Below are 19,268 nucleotides of genomic sequence, written 5' to 3' on the forward strand. Positions count from 1 at the left end.
TCCCCCCTTGCCTCCTATCCCCAGAGCCTTCCTTGGTGTTTCTCAGACCTCTGAGGGGCTCCAAGGGACCCCCAGATTTCCTGCCCCAGTCTCCTAGGCCCCCAGAGCAGTGAGCTCTCTACTGCAGGTCCCCACAGAGCAGGGGGTGGGGCGGGGAAGGAATTCTTTCCAAGTGGCCCCAGGACACACATACACACATACACACATACACACACACACACACACACACACACACACACACACACACACACAAGTGCGAGCACCATACCTGCCATTCTCTGCATTCCTCATGGCTGGAGAGCTCAAACAATGTGACGGCATTGTAGAGCTGCCAGAACTAAAGAGGGGAAGCAGGAACTGCTCAGCTCACCTGAGTCCCCTTGAGACCCAGGTGGGAAAGCCCAGGGGGCAGGGGCAAGCCCCCCAGCTTCTGCTGTAAACTGCCCTTGAGACACTGACAACCCCCTTCAAATGAAACTGGGGCACCCAGCCTGGGGTGGGGCATGCGGGTGCCCAGGGCCAATTCCCGCTCCTGCCTTTGGCCTCCCTGGACCCAGGGGCCGTCCCAGCCACAGGACCCCGAGGGCCCCAGCTCACAGATGGTTGGTGAGAGAGGGAGTGGCCTTAGGACCTTCTATTCCTGGAAGGGGGTACCCACAAACTCCAGGGGGACTCACATGGCCACAGAACAGGAAGGGCAGAAGGAAGGTGAGGCCTCGCCACATCCAGGACTGAAATCCTTCTGTGGAGAGGAAGGAGGGAGTGAAGGGCCTGGGTGAGGTGGCCTGGCCCTGCCCGTCACTCTGCGATCAGGCGTGTTGACCTCCTTCAGGTGGGTGAGTGCTAACTTGGAAAATAACCCAGGGAACACGTGGACTACCTACCGCCAGGCCTGGTGGCCCTCGCACCTCACGTCCCTGTGACCCAAGTGGGCTGACCACTCTTACAGGACGCTGACATGCCAGCACTAGTATGGTTTTTGGTTTTTCATAATTTGCACAGGATTTTACATTTCGTAACTGGCTATGGCATGCTTCATTTCAATCGAGTCTTGACAAAATAGGGCCTACTGCGCAGAGTAATTCGATGGAAATGACCACTTCAAAAAACAGATTTTTTATTAACAACACTTTCCCCTGAGAGTTTTAAAGGAAGGGTCTCTGAGTTTTCCTGATGCAGCACCCACCCCAATGAGTTAAAGTTAAGAACACATAAATTGCACAAGTGTAAAAACACTAGACTAGACTAGCATTATGTATGTCATAAAACATAGGAAAAAAATATAGACATTTAAAAAGGATAGGCTACAGGCACTTAGCCTCCAGGGCCTGGCACACAGCTGGCCTTGCATTTGTCAACTGCAATGGAATCCACCATGAATTACAAAAAGCAATTAGGATGAGGCCAGCAAGCCCTGGCTTTGCATGTGGCAAATCCTGTCAGGCTCTTACCGGCACCTGGCCCCTTGACGGACACGGGGCAAAGTCTGGGGGAACAGAAAGGGTCAGTGCTTGTCACCTCGCTGACCAGGCCAGGCTACTCACCCACAGTGAGGTCCAGGTGATTCCTCTCCCCCAGGGCCCGCAGTCGGTAGAGGCAGCCTCTCTGGTAATAATATTGCAGGAACTGGACACAGCCTGTAGGGGGAGCACAGCGCCCAGCTCAGGGACTAGGGGACCCAGCAACACCTCCGCGGCAGGCCGGCGGGTCTCCACTGCCCAGACACCAGGGGCACCTGGGTACAACCTCCTCCCACCCCCAACACACACTGAACCGTAGCACACCACACCGCACCACACCACACCCACACACCCACCCACACCCACACACACATCTGAACCCAAAAAACGAGGAGGCAGACCACGCCATGCCACGCCACACCACACCACACACACACACACACGTCTGAACCCAAAAAACGAGGAAGCAGAATTCTGCGTGTCGACATGGAAAAATACCCATCATAACTGTTAAAAGAATAGAAACTAGGTTATAAAAAAAAGCTGTGTAGAAGAATCCTATGTTTGTAGATTATACATAATACAGTATTATAGGTGTGTATGTGTTTATGAATGAAAATATTTAAAAGGACATATGTCTATTAACACCCTAAGGATGGAATTATACATAATTTTCCTTTTTGGCTTATGTTTGTACGCAGGGTTTTATTTAAAAATTAAATTGTATTTTTTTGAATAGGTAAGATGTATTCAGCATAAAACTCAAGGGGAACAAACAGGTACTTGGCAAAAAGTAAAACTCTCTCCCTGTCTTTAACCATCCAATCTCTGTTCCTCAGAGTTAACCCCTCATTGTGTACAAATCCGGAGCTATTCTTAAATAAGAAAAAGAACATAAATGTCCATTTTAAGGGAAACAGAGTTGATGCTCCCAACACCACGCAGCTCCTGAGGGGCACAACTGGTCAGATTCTGAACCAGGGAAAAAAAAGGCAGCAACTGGAGCTCCAGGGGGTAGACATTCCTCTCCAGGGGCAGGGGGCTGGACGGCAGGATGGAGCTGATGGAGTGGTGGGGAGAGATGGTGGGCAGCTCCTTCTGGATTTCTGGGACCCTTCCCTGCCCGACCAGGGACCTCCCCCAGTCCTTCCACTCCTTTCACACAAGAAAAACACAACCTCCACTCTTCACACAACCTCCACCAGTGAAAGCCACACCGTGCCCGTCCCCAGAATCTGAGCAAGAGACACTCACTCTGAAAAATGGAGAACGCTAAAAACTGATTGCGAAACTTCTGATAAATTAGTCCGTTAGGCCTGCAGAGAAGTGGAGGAAAAGCAAAGATGAAGCCCCAATCTGAAATCATTTGTTCATCCCCATCCTATCTCTGTTCCAACCAAAAGAGAGAGAGAGAGAAAAGATTTTAAACCCAGTTTCTACCTTATCACCATGTCCCTGGGGCTGGACCAGGTAATTTCCATCATTGCTTTAATACATTCTAGAACCAAGGGAGCGGGGGTAGGCATCTCGAAGACCAAATGCCCACCCATTCCTCCTCCTCCATCAGTCACGGTCTTGTCCCTGTGCTTGTTCTGTCCAGACTTGCTCCCTGTCACCACAGTCAGTGGCCCTTGGAAAAGTCCCCAGTTGGCTTGGGGTGGCCCTGCAGCCCCTTCGTAAGCTCACACTTTTACTTCTCGGCCCAAAAGTCAGCCCCCAAATCCCCTGCATCTTGGGCCCACTGCCAGTTCCCATCCACCGGCTCCCTGAGGAGAGTGAGCAGAGGTCCTGGGCTCAAGCAGGAGACACTTACCAGGTCAGCATCACTCCGGACAGGAACGTGGACACGTAGTGGTGAGACACCCACCAGCCTTTAATTCTTGAGAGAAGAGAAGGAAAAGAGCTCAGGAGGGGAGAGAAAGGCAAGCTTCCCAGCCTGTGTTGAGGGAGAAGAGTGGTCTACAACCCAGAGACAGCTTCTTGGAGCAAGAAATGAACCCAAGCCAGGACTTTTGCCCTCTGTCCTATGAGATATACAATCACACAGAGACCCAGAGAGGCACTCGGGCACCTCCCTAACCTCCCCAGCACTCCAAGACCCGCCTCTCTGCCCCTCCTCACCCCTACTCTCAGGAGCTCCAGGTAGCCTTTTCTTTGAACCCACCAAGCCCATGGCTACCTCAGGGCCTGTGATGGGCTGAATGATGTTCCCCTCAAATTCCTATGTTGAAGACCTCTAACCCCAGTACCTTAAAATGTGACTATATTTGGAGAGAGGACTTTTAAAGAGATAATTAAGGTTAAATTAGGTCACAAGGGTGGGGCCCTAATACGATAGGCTCGGTGTCCTTACAAGCAGAGGAAGAGACTGGAGCGGAGTGCATGCACACGGAGAATAGGCCCTGTGAGGATGCAGTGGCCCTCTGCACGCCAAGGCGTGGTCCCAGGGGAAACCTGCCAGCACCCTGATCCTGAACTTCTAGCCTCCAGAACCAATACATTCTGTTGTTTAGGTCCCATAGTCTGTGATACTTTGTCATGGCAGCCTGAGCAGACTAACGGGGTCTTCAAACTTGCCATTCTCTCTGCTCCAAGATCTTGGCCGGCCTGGCTCCTGGTCCAAATTCAAGTTTGCGGACCAACTGTCACCTCCTCCAAGAGGCCTTCCCTGACCCCCTTATCTGCAACAGCTAGACAGCCCCACTCTGGATCAAGTTACCCTGCTTCATTTTCTTCACGGTGCTTATCACTACCTAAAATTATCATTCTTTCCTCATTTGTTTCTGAACCCTCTTCCCCACTCAAAAGAGCAGAGATACTGTCTGTTCATCTGTATCGTGACACCTGGCTTAGAGCAGGTGCTCAACGAGCATGCTGAATAAACACAGAACACTCACACACGTTTACACAGAGCTGTAGCTAGCTGTTAACCCCACATTCGCAGAGGAACGACAGACTGTACACAAAGTGCCTCACTCCATCCCAGACACAGCTGCTCTCCGGGGGCCCCAGGCCCCAGGCTCATCTGCTCCTCTGTCTACAGCAGGCCCTCGCCCAGCCCTGGACTTCACTCATCCAGTTCACAAGCTGCCGGGACCCCGCAGTCAGAATCCAGCCCTGGGACTTCCCTAGTGGTCCCATGGCCGATTCCTCGCTCCCAAAGCCGGGGGCTCCTGTTGGATCCTTGGTCGGGGAACTAGATCCCACGTGGTGCAGCTGAGTTTTCCTGCTGCAACTAAAGATGCCCCATGGCAAAATGAAGCCTGAAGATCCCACGGGCTGCAACTAAGACCCAGGGCAGCCAAATAAATAAGAAGAACCCAGCGCTCCCCTGGCTCAGGGCTATCACTCCAAAGAGGGGCAGGGAGCCTGGCTGTCACCCCCTCTCCAGTGTCACAGGCAGTCTTTATTCTTCAAGGTCCCAGAGTGTGTCTCAGGCCTCTGCTGGCCTCCCCAGGCCTCCTCCAGGAGCTCAGTGATCAGAACATGAGGAGGCAGCAATCTGCTTTGCCAAATGCACCCTGGGATACCAGGGACTGGGACACGGGAAGCACCCATGTGGGAGAAGAAGTTAACCTTCGTCTTTCCAGAACACTCTCTTGGGAGATAACTGGAGAGGGGGCCAAGTGGGGAGATGGGCTCCAAATGGAGGCACCTGAGGATCTGCTGGTTTAGGGGATGAGCTGATGGATTAGATGTTTTTTTCTTTCTTTAAATTGTTTTGGGCCGAGCCGTGTAGCATGTGGGACCTTAGTCCCCCGACCAGGGATCAAATCCCTGTTCCCCTATATTGCATGCTCAGAGTCTTAACCACTGGACCACAAGGAAGCCCCCTCTTTTAAAATTTATTTATTCCACTGCATCGGACCTTAGCTGTGGCATGTGGGATCTAGTTCCCTGACCAGGATCAAACCTGGGCCCCCTGCATTGGGAGTATGCTGTCTTTGTCAGGAAAGTTCCAAGAAGTCCCTTTTATTAAATTAAAAAAAAAATTTTTTTTTTAGACTTTAACTAAAATCATCCTGCGACTTGCTTCCTTGTCTTGACTCCAGGCCTGTATCTACAGACCTGCCACCGACTTCTTAAACGTGACACGGCATTTCAGGATGTGTCTGCTCTGCCGTAGTCTACTCAGCCATTCCCGAACTGTCACAGTCACCCTTCATGTTGCCATACATCCTGTGGAAGTCCCCTGTGTCCTGACGGCATTTCTCCACGGCGGCTACCAGGAAGTAAGTATGCAGGATGGCTAGCTCAGAGGGCGCGTGCGTGGTAATTTCTCAAATTACCTTCCAAAACAGCAATTCCCAATTTACCCTCCCATCAGCAGTAGAGAATATCGAGTTCCCCAAACCCTCAGCAACACGGAATACCTAATTTTAAAATTTCTCCCAATCTTATTATGTGAAAATCAGTGTGTCGTTGAGGTTTTCGTTTGCACTGTCCTAATAAGTGGATTTGAGTTGTCTTAAGATCTTCCAACCTGGACATAAACATTGTAAGGGTAGGCACAGCATCTTACTCCTCTCTTCTCTTCGCAGCCCTTCAATGAGTGTGTGTGTGCTCAGTCACTTGGTCCCGTCTGAATCTCTGTGACCCCATGAACTGTAGCCCACCAGGCTCCTCTGTCCATGGGATTTCCCAGGCAAGAGTACTGGAGTGGGTTGCCATTTCCTTCTCCAGGGGGTCTTCCCGACCCAGGGACTGAATCCTTATCTCTTGTGTGTCCTGCACTGGCAGGCAGATTCTTTACCACTGAGCCATCTGGGAAGCCCTTCAGTAGTTCTGGGAAGGAAGGAAGGAAGGGAAGGAGAAAGGAGAAAGGAAGAGAAAGAAAGAAAATAAATGAAAGAGACTTCCCTAGCAGCCTAGGGGTTAAGACTCCACACTTCCAACGCAGGGACTGCGGGTTTAATCCCTGGTCAGGAATTAAGATCCCATGTGCCACACGATACAGCCACAAAAAAAGTCTGGTCATAAACTAGGTGTTTGGGCAACAGCCTGTGGATGCTTGAGTGGTTATGAGGAGAAACAAGGTTTTAGGAGGCTTTTTATTCCTAGCACTAACAGCACCTGGTAAACAGTAGGTACTCAATAAATTCTGAAATGAAAAAAGTGATATTCAAGAAGTGCAGCTGGTATAGATGCCACCAGGACAGACTGGACAGGAGACTGACGCAGGTGCCACATGAGTTCACAGGACAGGATGGGACATCTGTCCACTTCCTGGTTCCCAATCTCCCTTCCCTGTGTCCCTGCCCTGCCTGTCAGTGTCTCTGAAGAACCTTGGTTTCTGACTGAAAAGATAACTGGCCCCATCCTTAGACCTTCATCTTGAAGAGCAACCAACACATCTCTGCAAGCCCTGGAGGCCTGGCAAGCCCCCGTTCTCTGTCCTACCTACCAAAGGTCCCCAGAGAAATACCCACTCCCTGTCCAGGAAGGGCCGGAGCCAGACACAGGCTCTCAGCAGCAAGCCTGGCTGAGCAGCAGCTTCTAATTTCACAGTTCACTGTGCCCACAGCCCAGCGCTGACAGACGCCACCAATAAACACAGCTCAGTGGCACTGGGAGAGGCTAAAAATGTCCTCTTTCCCAGTGTGCATTCGCCAGCCCCATTGTCCGTCTGCATACCCCAGGGCTCTGAACTGGTGCTCCACACGCACCAGTGTGTGTGTGTGTATTTATGTAAGTTTTATTGTGATGTCAGTCAGATACCGTACAATCCACCCATTTAAAGTATACATGTCAGTGTACTCACAAAGTTGTGCAAACATGACCAAAGTCAGTTTTAGCACATTTGTACCGCTCCAGAAAGACACCTTCACCCTTCAGCAGTCTATCTCTAGGGTCCGTTTTGCCCCAGAAACGAAGCCTGCAGGAGCTTGTGGCCTTTTAAATGAGCAGACAGTAGGTACTCCAGGAAGGCCGGCACACTGCATAGCTGAATGTAGTAGGAACAGCATGTTCTGATATCTGGGGATTGTGCCTGGAGAGCTCCCTTCAGGACACCTTAGCGTAAGATCCAGGCACCAGTCACTAGTCAACCCCTGGCTCTCTCTGGCTTTGAGCTTCAGGTCATCGGGGCATGACTCAGGGAATGGCTTCTACACCAAGGCTCCCTCTCTCCTCTGCCACCCCACCCCTCTGTATCCTAGGAAAGGCCCTTACAAAAACCCATTCGTTCTGGGCACTGGTGGGCTGGCTTGCCAGGAAAGGCAACGTGATTTCTGATTCATTATTCATTCTATCCCGGAACTACTGCAGAGGACATCTGCTGTTTTGTCTGTCTGTTAATCACTCCCTGTTCCACTTCTCCCCTTTGTCTTTCCTTGGGGGAACTACCTCACCGCCACAGTCTGGGTGGTGGAGCGAAGATAACTGGGCACATGACCCAGAGTCAGCCAATGGAGATGCTAAATCACTCCAGCACAGTGATTGGTTCAGGGATGAGCATGTGACCTGAGTCTGGCCAATTAGAAGTCTGTCTCAAGACCCTACTGCCCCTGGACCAGTAGAGGAAAGATGCTCTTTCCTCTGGGATTGCTGATCCCTGTGGGTGCTGGTCTGGGCTGCTGGGAGCCAGGGCAGGAGGTAGCAGGAAAGGAAAAGGGAGGAGGAGGAGGCCGGTTAAATTAACATTGTTTGAGCGCTCTGGACCCCCCTGAACTATTTATATGCTCCAATAAATACCCTTTCATGTTTACTCCTATCAGGTGGTTTTCCATCATTTGCAAAATCTGGAAGGGAAGCTGACTTACTTATGGCTCTAAGCTAAGGAGCTACATCTCACATGGGAAACATCAGACACAAACCACGGGTGGCTCCATCCCATGATGCGGGCGTTCCCCTACACACCCACCTCTCAAAGCTTGCTTCCCCCCAACACACCCCTAATTCAGGTCTTGGATGCAACTGGAAACAGGATAAAAGAGGTTCAATCAGACCAAAACTGGGCAGCAAGCCTCCAGGAAGTCTATCTGGCTCAGGTTCAGCTGTCTCTCCAACACCAAGATGACCCCAACGAACTTCCTTCACTACAGAGCTTGGGTTCAGTTCATTTCTACACAGACTCTGGGGCACTCACTGGGTACCCACTGTGAGCTCCAGAGCTGGCCGTGGGACACTTCAGAGAAAGGCAGCCTTCATCCCAAACTGGACCCCTGCCTCCTCCTCACTGAGCGTTCTTGAACTGGTTTCTTAGCTATTCCCTAATAAGGGCCAAGTGTGAGGGGAAACCTCACAGGCATCTCCTGTGCCCACCCTCAGGAGAAAAATCCGCTCTGAGAAGGAGAGGGGGAGGATGGAGGCTAACTATTCAACAGACGTTGAGGACGAGTCACAAGTTTTAATCACCCAACTTTGGTCCACCTGCCATGCCTCCCTCTCCCACAAGTTGACCACAACTCCCGTAGTCATTCCAGAAAATAAGACATCCATACAGGCCCACCCCGCTCATCCCACGGTCCCCACCACCAACACATCCGAATCTGTGCCGAAGGCCAGACTGGGGAGGCAGGCCTAGGGGAGTGTGATTCCTGAAGCAACTTGACCTTCCTGAAGCATATTTGCCATGAATGGTCTTCTAAAGAACCCCTATGAGTGCTCCCAAAAGGCTCCACGTGGGACCTATCTTGGAGTCCCTCCCTACTCAGTGTCTGGTACTTAGAAGTTGCTCATGAAAGTGTAATGCGGACTTCCTGGTGGTCCAGTGGTTAGGACTCCGCACTTTCACTGCAGGGGGCACAGGTTTGATCCCTGGTCAAGGAACTAAGATCCCACATGCTGCGTGGCACAGCAAAATAAAATAAAATGTAAAATACATAAAATAAATGTGTAACAAATGGCAGGTCGGGGACAGATTGGACCACACACAAAGCTTTGCATTACCAGCTCAGTGACAGCCCTTCTTGTTGTCCCATCAGAGCACAAGCCCTAGGGAGGCCCCAGAGAAGGCCCCACTAAGGTGTCAGGCAAGTGAGGTGGCTCTGGAACCCTACTTTCCCCCTTTAGTCCTCCTCCCTGTTTTCTGGGTATGCTCCACACTTACAGGGACCTCGACTCAGACCTGTTCCCTTCTCTCAGGGAACCCCCCCACCCACAGTCTGTCATACAAGAAAAAAGGGACAAGAGTAACTCTTATTAAAGTGTTAGTGACTGTTAGAGATGTAGCATGCCCCTGAACATTCTTAATATGAGTCCATCAGGAGGAGGAAACTCCCAACACCAAGCCCAGGGGAGCATGAAGAGAATTAGTAACAAGAAAGGTTGGCCCATTGCCCTGGGCCCATTTCTCCACTATGTACTACCCTGGGTCCCCTCCAACCATGCCCCAAAGCAGGAAGATACAATCTCTAAAATTAAGGAAAACTACAAATGTTATTGATTTGGTAGGATTTTCAACTTCAGTGTTTCCCAAAGCATGGGGCATGTACCATCAAGTTTTAGATGGTATCTGAGTGTAACACTAGATGATACTGAATCATGTGGTGAGAAGTCATCAGTCCTGTTCTTTCCATTCTCCCGATTAAGTCAGGGAGACAGTCTAGGTTAAATGCCAGGACATCTTTAATTTACAAAATCCCCTGTTCTTGGGCTTCCCAGGTGGCTCAGATGGTAAAGAATCTGCCTGCAATGCAGGAGACCCAGGTTCAATCCCTGGATTGGGAAGATTCCCTGGAGAAGGGAATGGCAACCCACTCCAGTATTCTTGCCTGGAGAATGCCATGACAGAGGAGCCTGGTGGGCTGTAGTCCATGGGGTCACAAAGAGTTGGACACGACCGAGCAATTAACACATACATACATACATACATAAAGATCTGCTCATCTCCCTTTTAACACATGTACACACAAGAAAGAGAGATAGCAAGCCTCAGGCTCAGAGCCTTCAGGAAGCAGGAATCATTGACTTCAATAAATTAGACAATGAAAATGAAATTCTATTTTTACACTATTTCCTCTTTCCTGCAATTGATGCTGGTTTTCCACGTATGGTGGTAAAATAAAAGTTTCCTTTTAAAATAAATTCACATTTATTTAATTAAAAAGAGAAACAGAAAGACGGTGGATTTAAATTGTGAAAAAACTATCATCCAGGTGATGCTGGACATGGCAAAGGATGAGCGCAGTTTGAGAAACACTGATCTTTTCTAAAGGGCTACATGCTACAGGGCTGCATACCTAAGAATAGCTCTTTTCCCCTGGTCCTTACCTCTCAGCTCTATGGTCAGGGTAAGGCCCGGCGGGGCAGGGATATGCCATGAGAGACCACTGGCAGAGAAGTGAGAAGGCAGCAAATTATTTGGGGGTTTGGCAAACACCCCAATCTTAAATACACAGCTCCTGGCCGTTCCTTACCAGCCTCCAGGAAGAAGGAAGTGGGGAGGGTTGAGAGGTTGTTACTTTTTGTTTCAGGAAAAACAGGGCCAAGAATGGTATGCAGGGGTTCAAATGGACACCCTCGAAAGGCATCAGACCTATGGGAAATGGGACCTACAAGTGGCAAGTCGTGGGTCTTAACTCAGTCCTGATACTCTAATCTCTCTCTCGGGGACCTTCCACTTTTCTCACCAGAATCCATTCAACCTTCTGGTGACCATTCACTTTCCTCCAGGGAATCATTCCTCTCCTGACACTCAGCTTTGAGGTGCTGGTTGACAGCCCTGGGGGTGGGCACAAGGCTCACAACCAGCCAATCACAGCAGTGTAGTCTCTGGCCACAGCGACTGGCTCAGAGATAATCAGTGAGTGCCAACAGGAGCCAGTGAGACTCCTGGGAGACAGGAATGTGCCTTATTTTGCTGGGAATGCTAGAAATGAAGATGTGAGCCTGGAGCTGCTGGGTGCTCCTACCTGGAACCCGAGACCAAAAGAACACAGTAGAAGGTATGGTTGAGAGATAGAAACTGGGTCCTGATGACACTGTCTGAACGCCTGGATTAAGCCTTACCTGAACTCAGCACTAATGGACCCACTCCTTGATGTGAGAAAATAAATTTCCTATTGTGCTAAACTCATTTATTTGAGTTAGGGTTTCTTGTAAGCAAGAGACTGACCATTGCAAGTGAAGCTGCAGCAACAGACACCGTTTTCCTCCTCCCTGGTTCTCAACAGTCATGAATACCCCCACCCCACACGGAGGAAGGGGGTGCAAGGCGAGGGTGATAGCTCTCACCTCCATGACAGATTTCCCTCTGGCTCCCCCACACCACCCTGCAAAGCTGGGCCCCCTGTTACCTCGAGCCGTTGCTGATAAGAATGCTCTCCCGAATTGTCAGGGTGCAGTAATACCATACGAGCAGGAAGTTAAAGACTTCATCTGTCACCCTGGCATAGAGAAACAGCCCCAGGGAGGGGTACAGACATGAGAAACCAGGGACAGGTGTCCCCCCGCCCCATCTCCACCCCCGGCACACGCACAACTGAACAGCAAACCAGGACAAGGAAGTCCCCAAAGAAGGGATGGCACCTGAGTAGGGCCTTGAAAGTTCAATATACGGAAATGTGCCTTCCTGAGTGCTGGTAATAACTAAATTTGTCTGTGGAAATGGATAATTGTACCTATTATGCTCACTTACATTGTTCCATTTTTCATTTTGTAGACAATTACAGCATAAATGCTACAGGTTGCAATACTCGGAGAGTCAAGCCTCCCTTAACTGACAGCAGACAGCAGTTGGAGGATAAATACCACCCACTCCCTCAAGGGGGAATAACTGCAGCCCGTCCTTTGCTGCCCCCTACTCCCCAGCAGCACTGAACTCCAGGTTCCCACAGGATAACCCTACTTGTCTCACTTCCATTCCCCGACCAGTGTTTCCTGGGATCACCTCCTGAATAAATTATTGGCACTCAAATGCTTTTCTTGGGGGATTTCTTCTGGGGAAACCCAAACAAAGACAGTATTATTTCCCATTTCTGAAATTCAAAGACGCTTGCTCCTTGGAAGAAAAGCTATGACAAACCTAGACAGTGTATTAAAAAGCAGAGACGTCACTTTGCCAACAAAAGTCCGTCTAGTCAAAGCTATGGTTTTTCCAGTAGTCATGTTCAGATGTGAGAGTTGGACCATAAAGAAGGCTGAGCACCGAAGAATTGATGCTTTTGAATTTTGGTGCTGGTGAAGACTCTTGAGAGTCCCTTGAGATCAAACCAGTCACTCCTAAAGGAAACCAACCCTGAATATTCATTGGAAGGACTGATGCTGAAACTCCAATACTTTGGCCACCTGATGTGAAGAGCTGACTCATTGGAAAACATCCTGATGCTGGGAAAGATTGAGGGCAAGAGGAGAAGGGGGTGTCAGAGGATGAGATGGTTGGATGCCATCACTGACTCAATGGACATGAGTTTGAGCAATGGAGCTGGGAAAGACTGAGGGCAAAAGGAGAAGGGGGCATCAGAGGATGAGATGGTTGGATGGCATCACTGATGCAATGGACATGAGTTTGAGCAAACTCCAAGAGATAGTAAAGGGCAAGGAAGCCTGGCGTGCTGCAGTCCACAGGGTCTCAAAGGGTCGGACATGACTTAGCGACTGAACAACAACTTCCCATTTTACAGATAAGGAAACTGAGGTTCAGAGATGTGCTGCCCATCCAGCTCCCCGCTCTCGGCCTTTTTTAAGCCATTGAAGGTGTAGTCAGCTAAACAGCGTTCCCCCCTGCTCAAATTCAAATCCATCCAGAACCTCAGAATATAACTTGATTTGGAAACAGGGTCTTTGTAAATATAATTAGTGAAGATGAGGAGATAATGGGTTAGGGTCTCCCTATAAGAAGACCAGGAGAGAGATACAGGGCCGCAGGGCAGAGGGCCATAACGACAGACTAGAGTGAAACAGCCTTAAGCCAAGGGAATGCCAAGGATGGCCAGCCACTACCAGCGGCTGGGAGAGGCAAGGAAGGCTCCTCCTCTAGTCTTTAGAGTGAGTGTGGTCCTGCCAACCATGATTCCAACCTTGATTTCAGATTTCTGGCCTCCACAACTATGAGAAAATACACTTCTGTTGTTCTAAGCCACCCAGCTTGTGGTGCCTTGTTACGACAGCCCCAGGGAATGAATACAGAAAGGGATGGGAGACACGGTGATGCCAGGCCCTCAGTGAGCCTCAGCACTCAACCGCACACCACAGGTTTGTCCTCTGAGGGCCCCAGAAGTCCGAGCACCAGGAAATCTGGTTGCACGTCAAGAACTTCTGCCCCCTTTCTGGGGGCACGTGAGTGGGTATGACTGACATGAGCACCCTCTGCCCTCCAGGGAAGCTGCCCTGGCCCATGGCAGCAGGCAGGCACGGGCTCAGGGCCTGAAAGAACCTTTGTTTGGACACTCAAGTGGGCAGCCCAGCAACTGGACTCCCAGCCAAGCTCCTGCCAGGAAATAAACCCTTGACACGTGGGCCAAATGCCCAAGCCACACTTGGCTGCCTCCCCTCAGGGCAGGAAACCCGGGGCCAGAGCAGGGGGAAACAAAACCCCCTGGGGGATCGTGGCTTTGGCTCACCTCCCTTGTCCCACTCAAATGAAGCAGCTGACCCTCTCGACCGTGCCACTGGGTGCCAGGCGCTGGGCACAGCCACGTGCAGTGTTAATGCACTCAGCTGTCACAACCACCCAGTGAGGCAGGGTCTGGTGTCACCCTCATTTTACAGCGAGGGAGACTGAGGCACCCAGAGGCAACCTGCCCATCTGACAGCCAGTAGGTCTCGAAGGCAGGATTCAAACCCAAGAAGTCTGTGGTCTATCTCTTTTTCTTTCCTTCCTTCCTTCCTCTTTTTTGCTCCCCATCCTACCTGCTACCACCTTTATTTCTGTAACTGAGATACAATTCACATACCATAAAATTCACCCTTTTCAAGGATACAAGCCAGTGTGTTTTCAGTATATTCACTGAGTTGTGCATCCATCATCACTATCTAATTCCAGAACATTCTCACCACTCCAAAAAAAAAAAAAAATCCTGTGGCCCTTAGCAGTCACTCCCTATTTGCCTCCTCACCACCCCCTGGCAACCACTGATCTGTTTTCTGTCTCTAGAGTCTGCCTGTTCTGGACATTTTATATGAATGGGAGCACACAGTGAGTGGCCTTCTGCCTCTGGGCTCTTTCACTCAGCACCACGTTTTCAGGCTTCATCCATGTTATAGCACGTGTCAGTACTTCAGTTCTTTTTGTGGCCAAATAATATTGCATTGTATGGATGGACCACACTGGGCTCTTTCTTAACTACTACGTTATAAGGCCTCTTTAGCAACCATTCAGTAGATATTTGTTGGATGGCTGTAAGGCAGACAGAACTATTTCCTGTAAGAAATGGTCATTCTCTACCCTATACCTTATCACACCAAACGAGGAGATGCAAGAGAAACCCTGGATCCTTCTCTGATGGCCCTCCTCCCTCACCCCTGCACACACACCAACACACCCCATCACCTGTAGTGAAGGAAAAATCGACATGCCACAGCACCCAGGAGCAGGATGATGGTCAGGTAGAGCTTGAACTTCTCATACTCATCCTTGTAGGCAAATCTGCAGTGACAGACACCCCCAGGAAAGGTCACATCACTATAATCCATCACCCCACCAGATCCCTGGCCTGCTAGATCAAACTAAGGGAGAGATTTCGAATTAATGGTGATGATTGATAGGGAAAGAGGGCCAGTGTGCAAAGTTTCCTTTGTCCCTGGACTCCTGGGTTTAAGGTTTTGAGCCCGTGATGGGCAGGGAGCTGAGATAGGGTCTCCTCCTCAACTACCTACAGTAGTGGAAAAGCCACAGCTCCATTTTCCCTGGAAATGGGATACATTTGGGGTAGCCAGGACTGCCTACGTCCCAGGAGGAATGTGTGTGATAAGGCATGGAATGCGACAGGGGGCCCATTTCTCATGGGAAGCTGGCAGTCCAGTCCACACCACATACTGACTCTGTGAAGGAAGGAAGGAAACCTCCCCCAGGTGGTCTACATACTAAGGAAGAGACTGTCGGAAAGACCAAAAGCCAGCGTCCCAGCTGTGAACATTTTTTTTTAATGCAAAAACTAGCTTGGTCCCATCTCTCTTGAGCTGAAAGAGCAAAATGCCAGGATTCCATAAAGTCAGGTGGAGGGGTGCCTGGGATACTCACTTGGCCTGGTTGCTAAGAAGGGTCACATTCACATTACCGAGAACCAGATTCAAGTAGAGCCTGAAAGGAAAGACCTGTGAGGGCCACCGCGCCAACAACCCCAGGAGTGGGCCCCAGCCAAAAATATGCAAACTTAATAAGCATGGCAAGGGCTTCCCAGGTGGCCCAGTGGTCAAGAACCCGATGTCAATACAAGAAACGTGGGCTCAATCCCTGGGTCAGGAAGATCCCCTGGAAGAGGCAATGGCCATCTACTCCAGTATTCTTGCCTGGGAAATCCCATGGACAGAGGAGCGTGTTGGGCTACAGAGTCAGACATGACTGAGCGACTGAGCACGCACGCACAATAAGCATGGCACTGAGCACCAGATATTAGAAAACGAGGTGCTAAGCTCAACGGTAAAGTTCTCACATCATATGAGAATGAAAATGATTAACTAGAGAACATGGCAACTGTCAGGACTGTCATGATTAACCCATCTCTCCCCATTTTAGCTGGCTTACAACCATGTTTCCCAGCCTCCCTTGCAGCTAAATATTTTTAAAAAATAAAATAAAAAATAAGCATACAGCTTAGTGGTGATTATTTTGTACTGTACAGAAATATCAAATTGCTATGTCTACCTCATCTAAAAAATAAATAAAATAATGTGAGCTCATAAAAAATGTTTACATTAAAAACAAATTATACAATTTAATGGTTTCAAGTATATTTACAACAGTGTGCAAACATCAGTGTCACCTAATCCCAGAACATGAAATTTCAACACCCCAAGAAGAAAGTCCTTACCCACTAGCATTCACTCCTTCAGCCCCTGGCAACCACTAATCTACTTTCTGTTTCTGTGGATTTGTCTATTCTTGACATTTCATGTAAACAGGCTCCTGTGATATGTGGCCTTTTATGTCTGGCTTCCTTGTTGTGAACGTTCAGCACTCATTTCCACTGAGTGTATATACACCCAGGAGTGGAATTTCTGGGTCGTATGATATGTATGTGTTTGGCTTCACGAGGAAATGGCAAACATTTTTGTAAAAAGGGATCTGATTGCCCTCCACAGCCTGACTCTTTCCTGCTTGCTGAGAATGCAATGGTGTGACCCAGCGTTGGCCATGCAGATGAGAATAACTCCTAAAGAAGTGGTGAGTAGTAAGTAAGCAGCAAGGACCAAGTTCCTAGGTGACCTTAGGAGCCCAACATTCTTGGCCCACTCACCTCTGAACTGTTGTGTATGAGAGACAAAAGCCTCGCATGTTTGAGCCACTGTGCCATGATGCTTCTGTTACAACAGCCTGTACTCTAACATGTTATGTACATGCATGCTCAGTCACGTCCGACTCTTTGCAACCCCATGGACTGTAGCCCCCCAAGGCTTCTCTGCCTGTGGGGTTTCCCAGGCAAGAATACTGGAGTAGGGAGCCATTTCCTTTTCCAGGGGATCCTTCCAACCCAGTGTCTCCTGCTGGTCCTGCACTGGCAGGATTCTTTACCACTGAGCAGGTGGATTCTTTACCACTGAGCCACCTGGGAAGCCCCTAACATGCTAATTAATAAAGGTGAAAATAAAGGGTTAGGAGATCTCAGGGGAAGACAAGTTAATTCCACAGAGGGAGAGAGGGGTTTAGAAAGACTTCACTGAGGGAGTAACATGTGAACTGGGCTTTGAAGGATACACAGAAGTTTGAGAGGAGAAAAGGGAACAGAAAAGCCTTCTTCCAGCTATGGGCAAAATCTAGGTAGATTTCCAGTCTTGTGCATCTAGAGCAGAGGTGTCAGAAAACCATCTATTTTTCTCACCTAGCATATAGTCCCTACCTCCTGGAAGGGCAGTATAATTTCCCTTCAGAGAATCACCTTTCCCCCTAGGCTCTAGGGTAAGGCACATGACCCAGGTTCCCCGAGTCAAAGCGGTGCAACCTCCTGATTGGGTCAATCATGATCATGGAACACTATCTAGGCCAATGAGAATCAATAAGAGGACTTTTCCCAGAACTCCTACAGAACAAAGAGGCTTTCTGTACTGGATTTGCTAAGCAGGTAGAAAGCAAACCCAGAGCTGCTGGGGCCAGCTTGTGGAGGAAGCCTGCCTGAGAATAAAATTCACACACTGCAAAACAGAGTAAAAAATAAATAAATAAATAGGGACACAGTTTAATAGTATCCAGTCCTACCTACAGAGAAGGCAATGGCAACCCACTCCAGTATTCTTGCCTGGAAAATCCCATGGACAGAGGAGCCTGGCAGGCTGCTGTCTACGGGGTCGCATAGAGTCAGACATGACTGAGCGACTTCACTTTCACTTTTCATTTTTCATGCATTAGAGAAGGAAATGGCAACCCACTCCAGTGTTCTTGCCTGGAGAATCCCAGGAAGGGCAGAGCCTGTTGGGCTGCTGTCTATGGGGTCGCACAGAGTCGGCCACGACTGAAGCGACTTAGCAGCAGCAGCAGCAGCAGCAGTCCTACCTAGAGCTACACCTGGACTTTTTAGTTAAATGTGTCAATAAATGCCCTATTATTAATTAAGCAACTTTGAGTTGGGTTTTCTGTTATTTGTATTCCAAGGATTCCTAACTAATGTAAGCTGGACAGAGGACTAGGGAGACTGGAGCTAGGAGAGTGAATCTGACTTTAAAAGAAGATCACGCTGTTTCATTCTGTAGAAAGTTATCACCACCCAAAGCATGGAGTTTTTAACCAAACACAGCCAAAAAGGAGAAGACAAGAGGAAGGCCTCTGGTAGAAGGCTCTGACTCAGGGCTGGGTCAAACCGGGAAGAAAGTCAGGGTTCTTCCTGGGACATGCATTTAGCCACCCACATCAAGTCATGATACAATGCTATAAGGATCCCTCTTTGCAAGGTGGCAGAGATGTCACTTGAGGAAGGAGATGGGACTTCTCTGAAGGAGGAAAACGGAAAGAACACAAACATCAGAGTCAGAATGTCCAGTGTTCACATCCTGGTTCAGCCTAAGCCAGTCTGAGCCCCCTGGGCAAGATACTTCCTAAAGCCACTTCTCTGAACCTTTAGAACAGAGATTCCTGGATCTCACTCACCGGGTTGTAGAGGGTGAAATGACTGACGTCAAGAGAGCCCCCCTGCACAATGCCAGGCATACAGGGGCCCTCAATGGATGTTTGTTCTCTTGAAAGAACATGTTTCCTCCTGACCCCAGGTGACATCAGGCAGATGGCAGAGGCTGGGAACCAGATCCTTTGTCTGGTTCCTTGAAAAAGCCCTTCCAGGAATGTTACTGCTACACGGAGGGGCTGAGGTCCCCTCCTGGGTTCATGGAGGGTCATGTAAGGAAGCTTCCTTCTCTTTCCTGCCCTTGTTTCCTCCTCAACCCCCAGCAGGGAGGTCAGAGGCACGCAGACCAGGTGCTCCAGGCCTGGGCATCTGCACACGGTGTTGGGAGTGTGAGGGCAGGTCCCCAGCTCCTACCCATTCTTCTTGGGCAAGTAGGCCTCCATGTCAAAGAAGACATTCTGCCGCTCCTTGATGTTGGCGCCCATCTGCTGAACGAGCTCTGCCTCCTCCCGACTGGCATGGCGCTTGTACCTGAGGTCAGAGGTGTGGGGGGTGAGACAAGCGTTATACAGACTGGATGAAGAAACCAGAAGCTCTAGGCACTGCACCCCATCTTTCCATCTCAATGCTTCTGGCAACCTCAGCTCTCCAGCTG

General features: G+C 49.6%; 1 protein-coding gene across 3 annotated transcripts in view; it reads right to left on the reverse strand.

Moving 5' to 3' along the window:
* The window catches only part of TMEM120B (transmembrane protein 120B), a 46,002-nt gene that overhangs the window by 3,905 nt on the left and 22,829 nt on the right, over nucleotides 1–19,268 (reverse strand). For all 3 annotated transcript variants that reach the window (XM_059875937.1, XM_059875936.1, NM_001101908.2), the window contains 9 exon segments: nucleotides 19,028–19,144; nucleotides 15,583–15,642; nucleotides 14,893–14,988; nucleotides 11,699–11,788; nucleotides 3,274–3,339; nucleotides 2,715–2,776; nucleotides 1,545–1,637; nucleotides 678–742; nucleotides 269–337 (listed from right to left, as the gene is read on the reverse strand). In XM_059875937.1, coding sequence (XP_059731920.1) covers nucleotides 269–337; nucleotides 678–742; nucleotides 1,545–1,637; nucleotides 2,715–2,776; nucleotides 3,274–3,339; nucleotides 11,699–11,788; nucleotides 14,893–14,988; nucleotides 15,583–15,642; nucleotides 19,028–19,144 — 718 coding nt within the window.

This window comes from Bos taurus, chromosome 17 (genome assembly GCF_002263795.3).
Source record: "Bos taurus isolate L1 Dominette 01449 registration number 42190680 breed Hereford chromosome 17, ARS-UCD2.0, whole genome shotgun sequence".
Classification (NCBI taxonomy): domain Eukaryota; kingdom Metazoa; phylum Chordata; class Mammalia; order Artiodactyla; family Bovidae; genus Bos; species Bos taurus.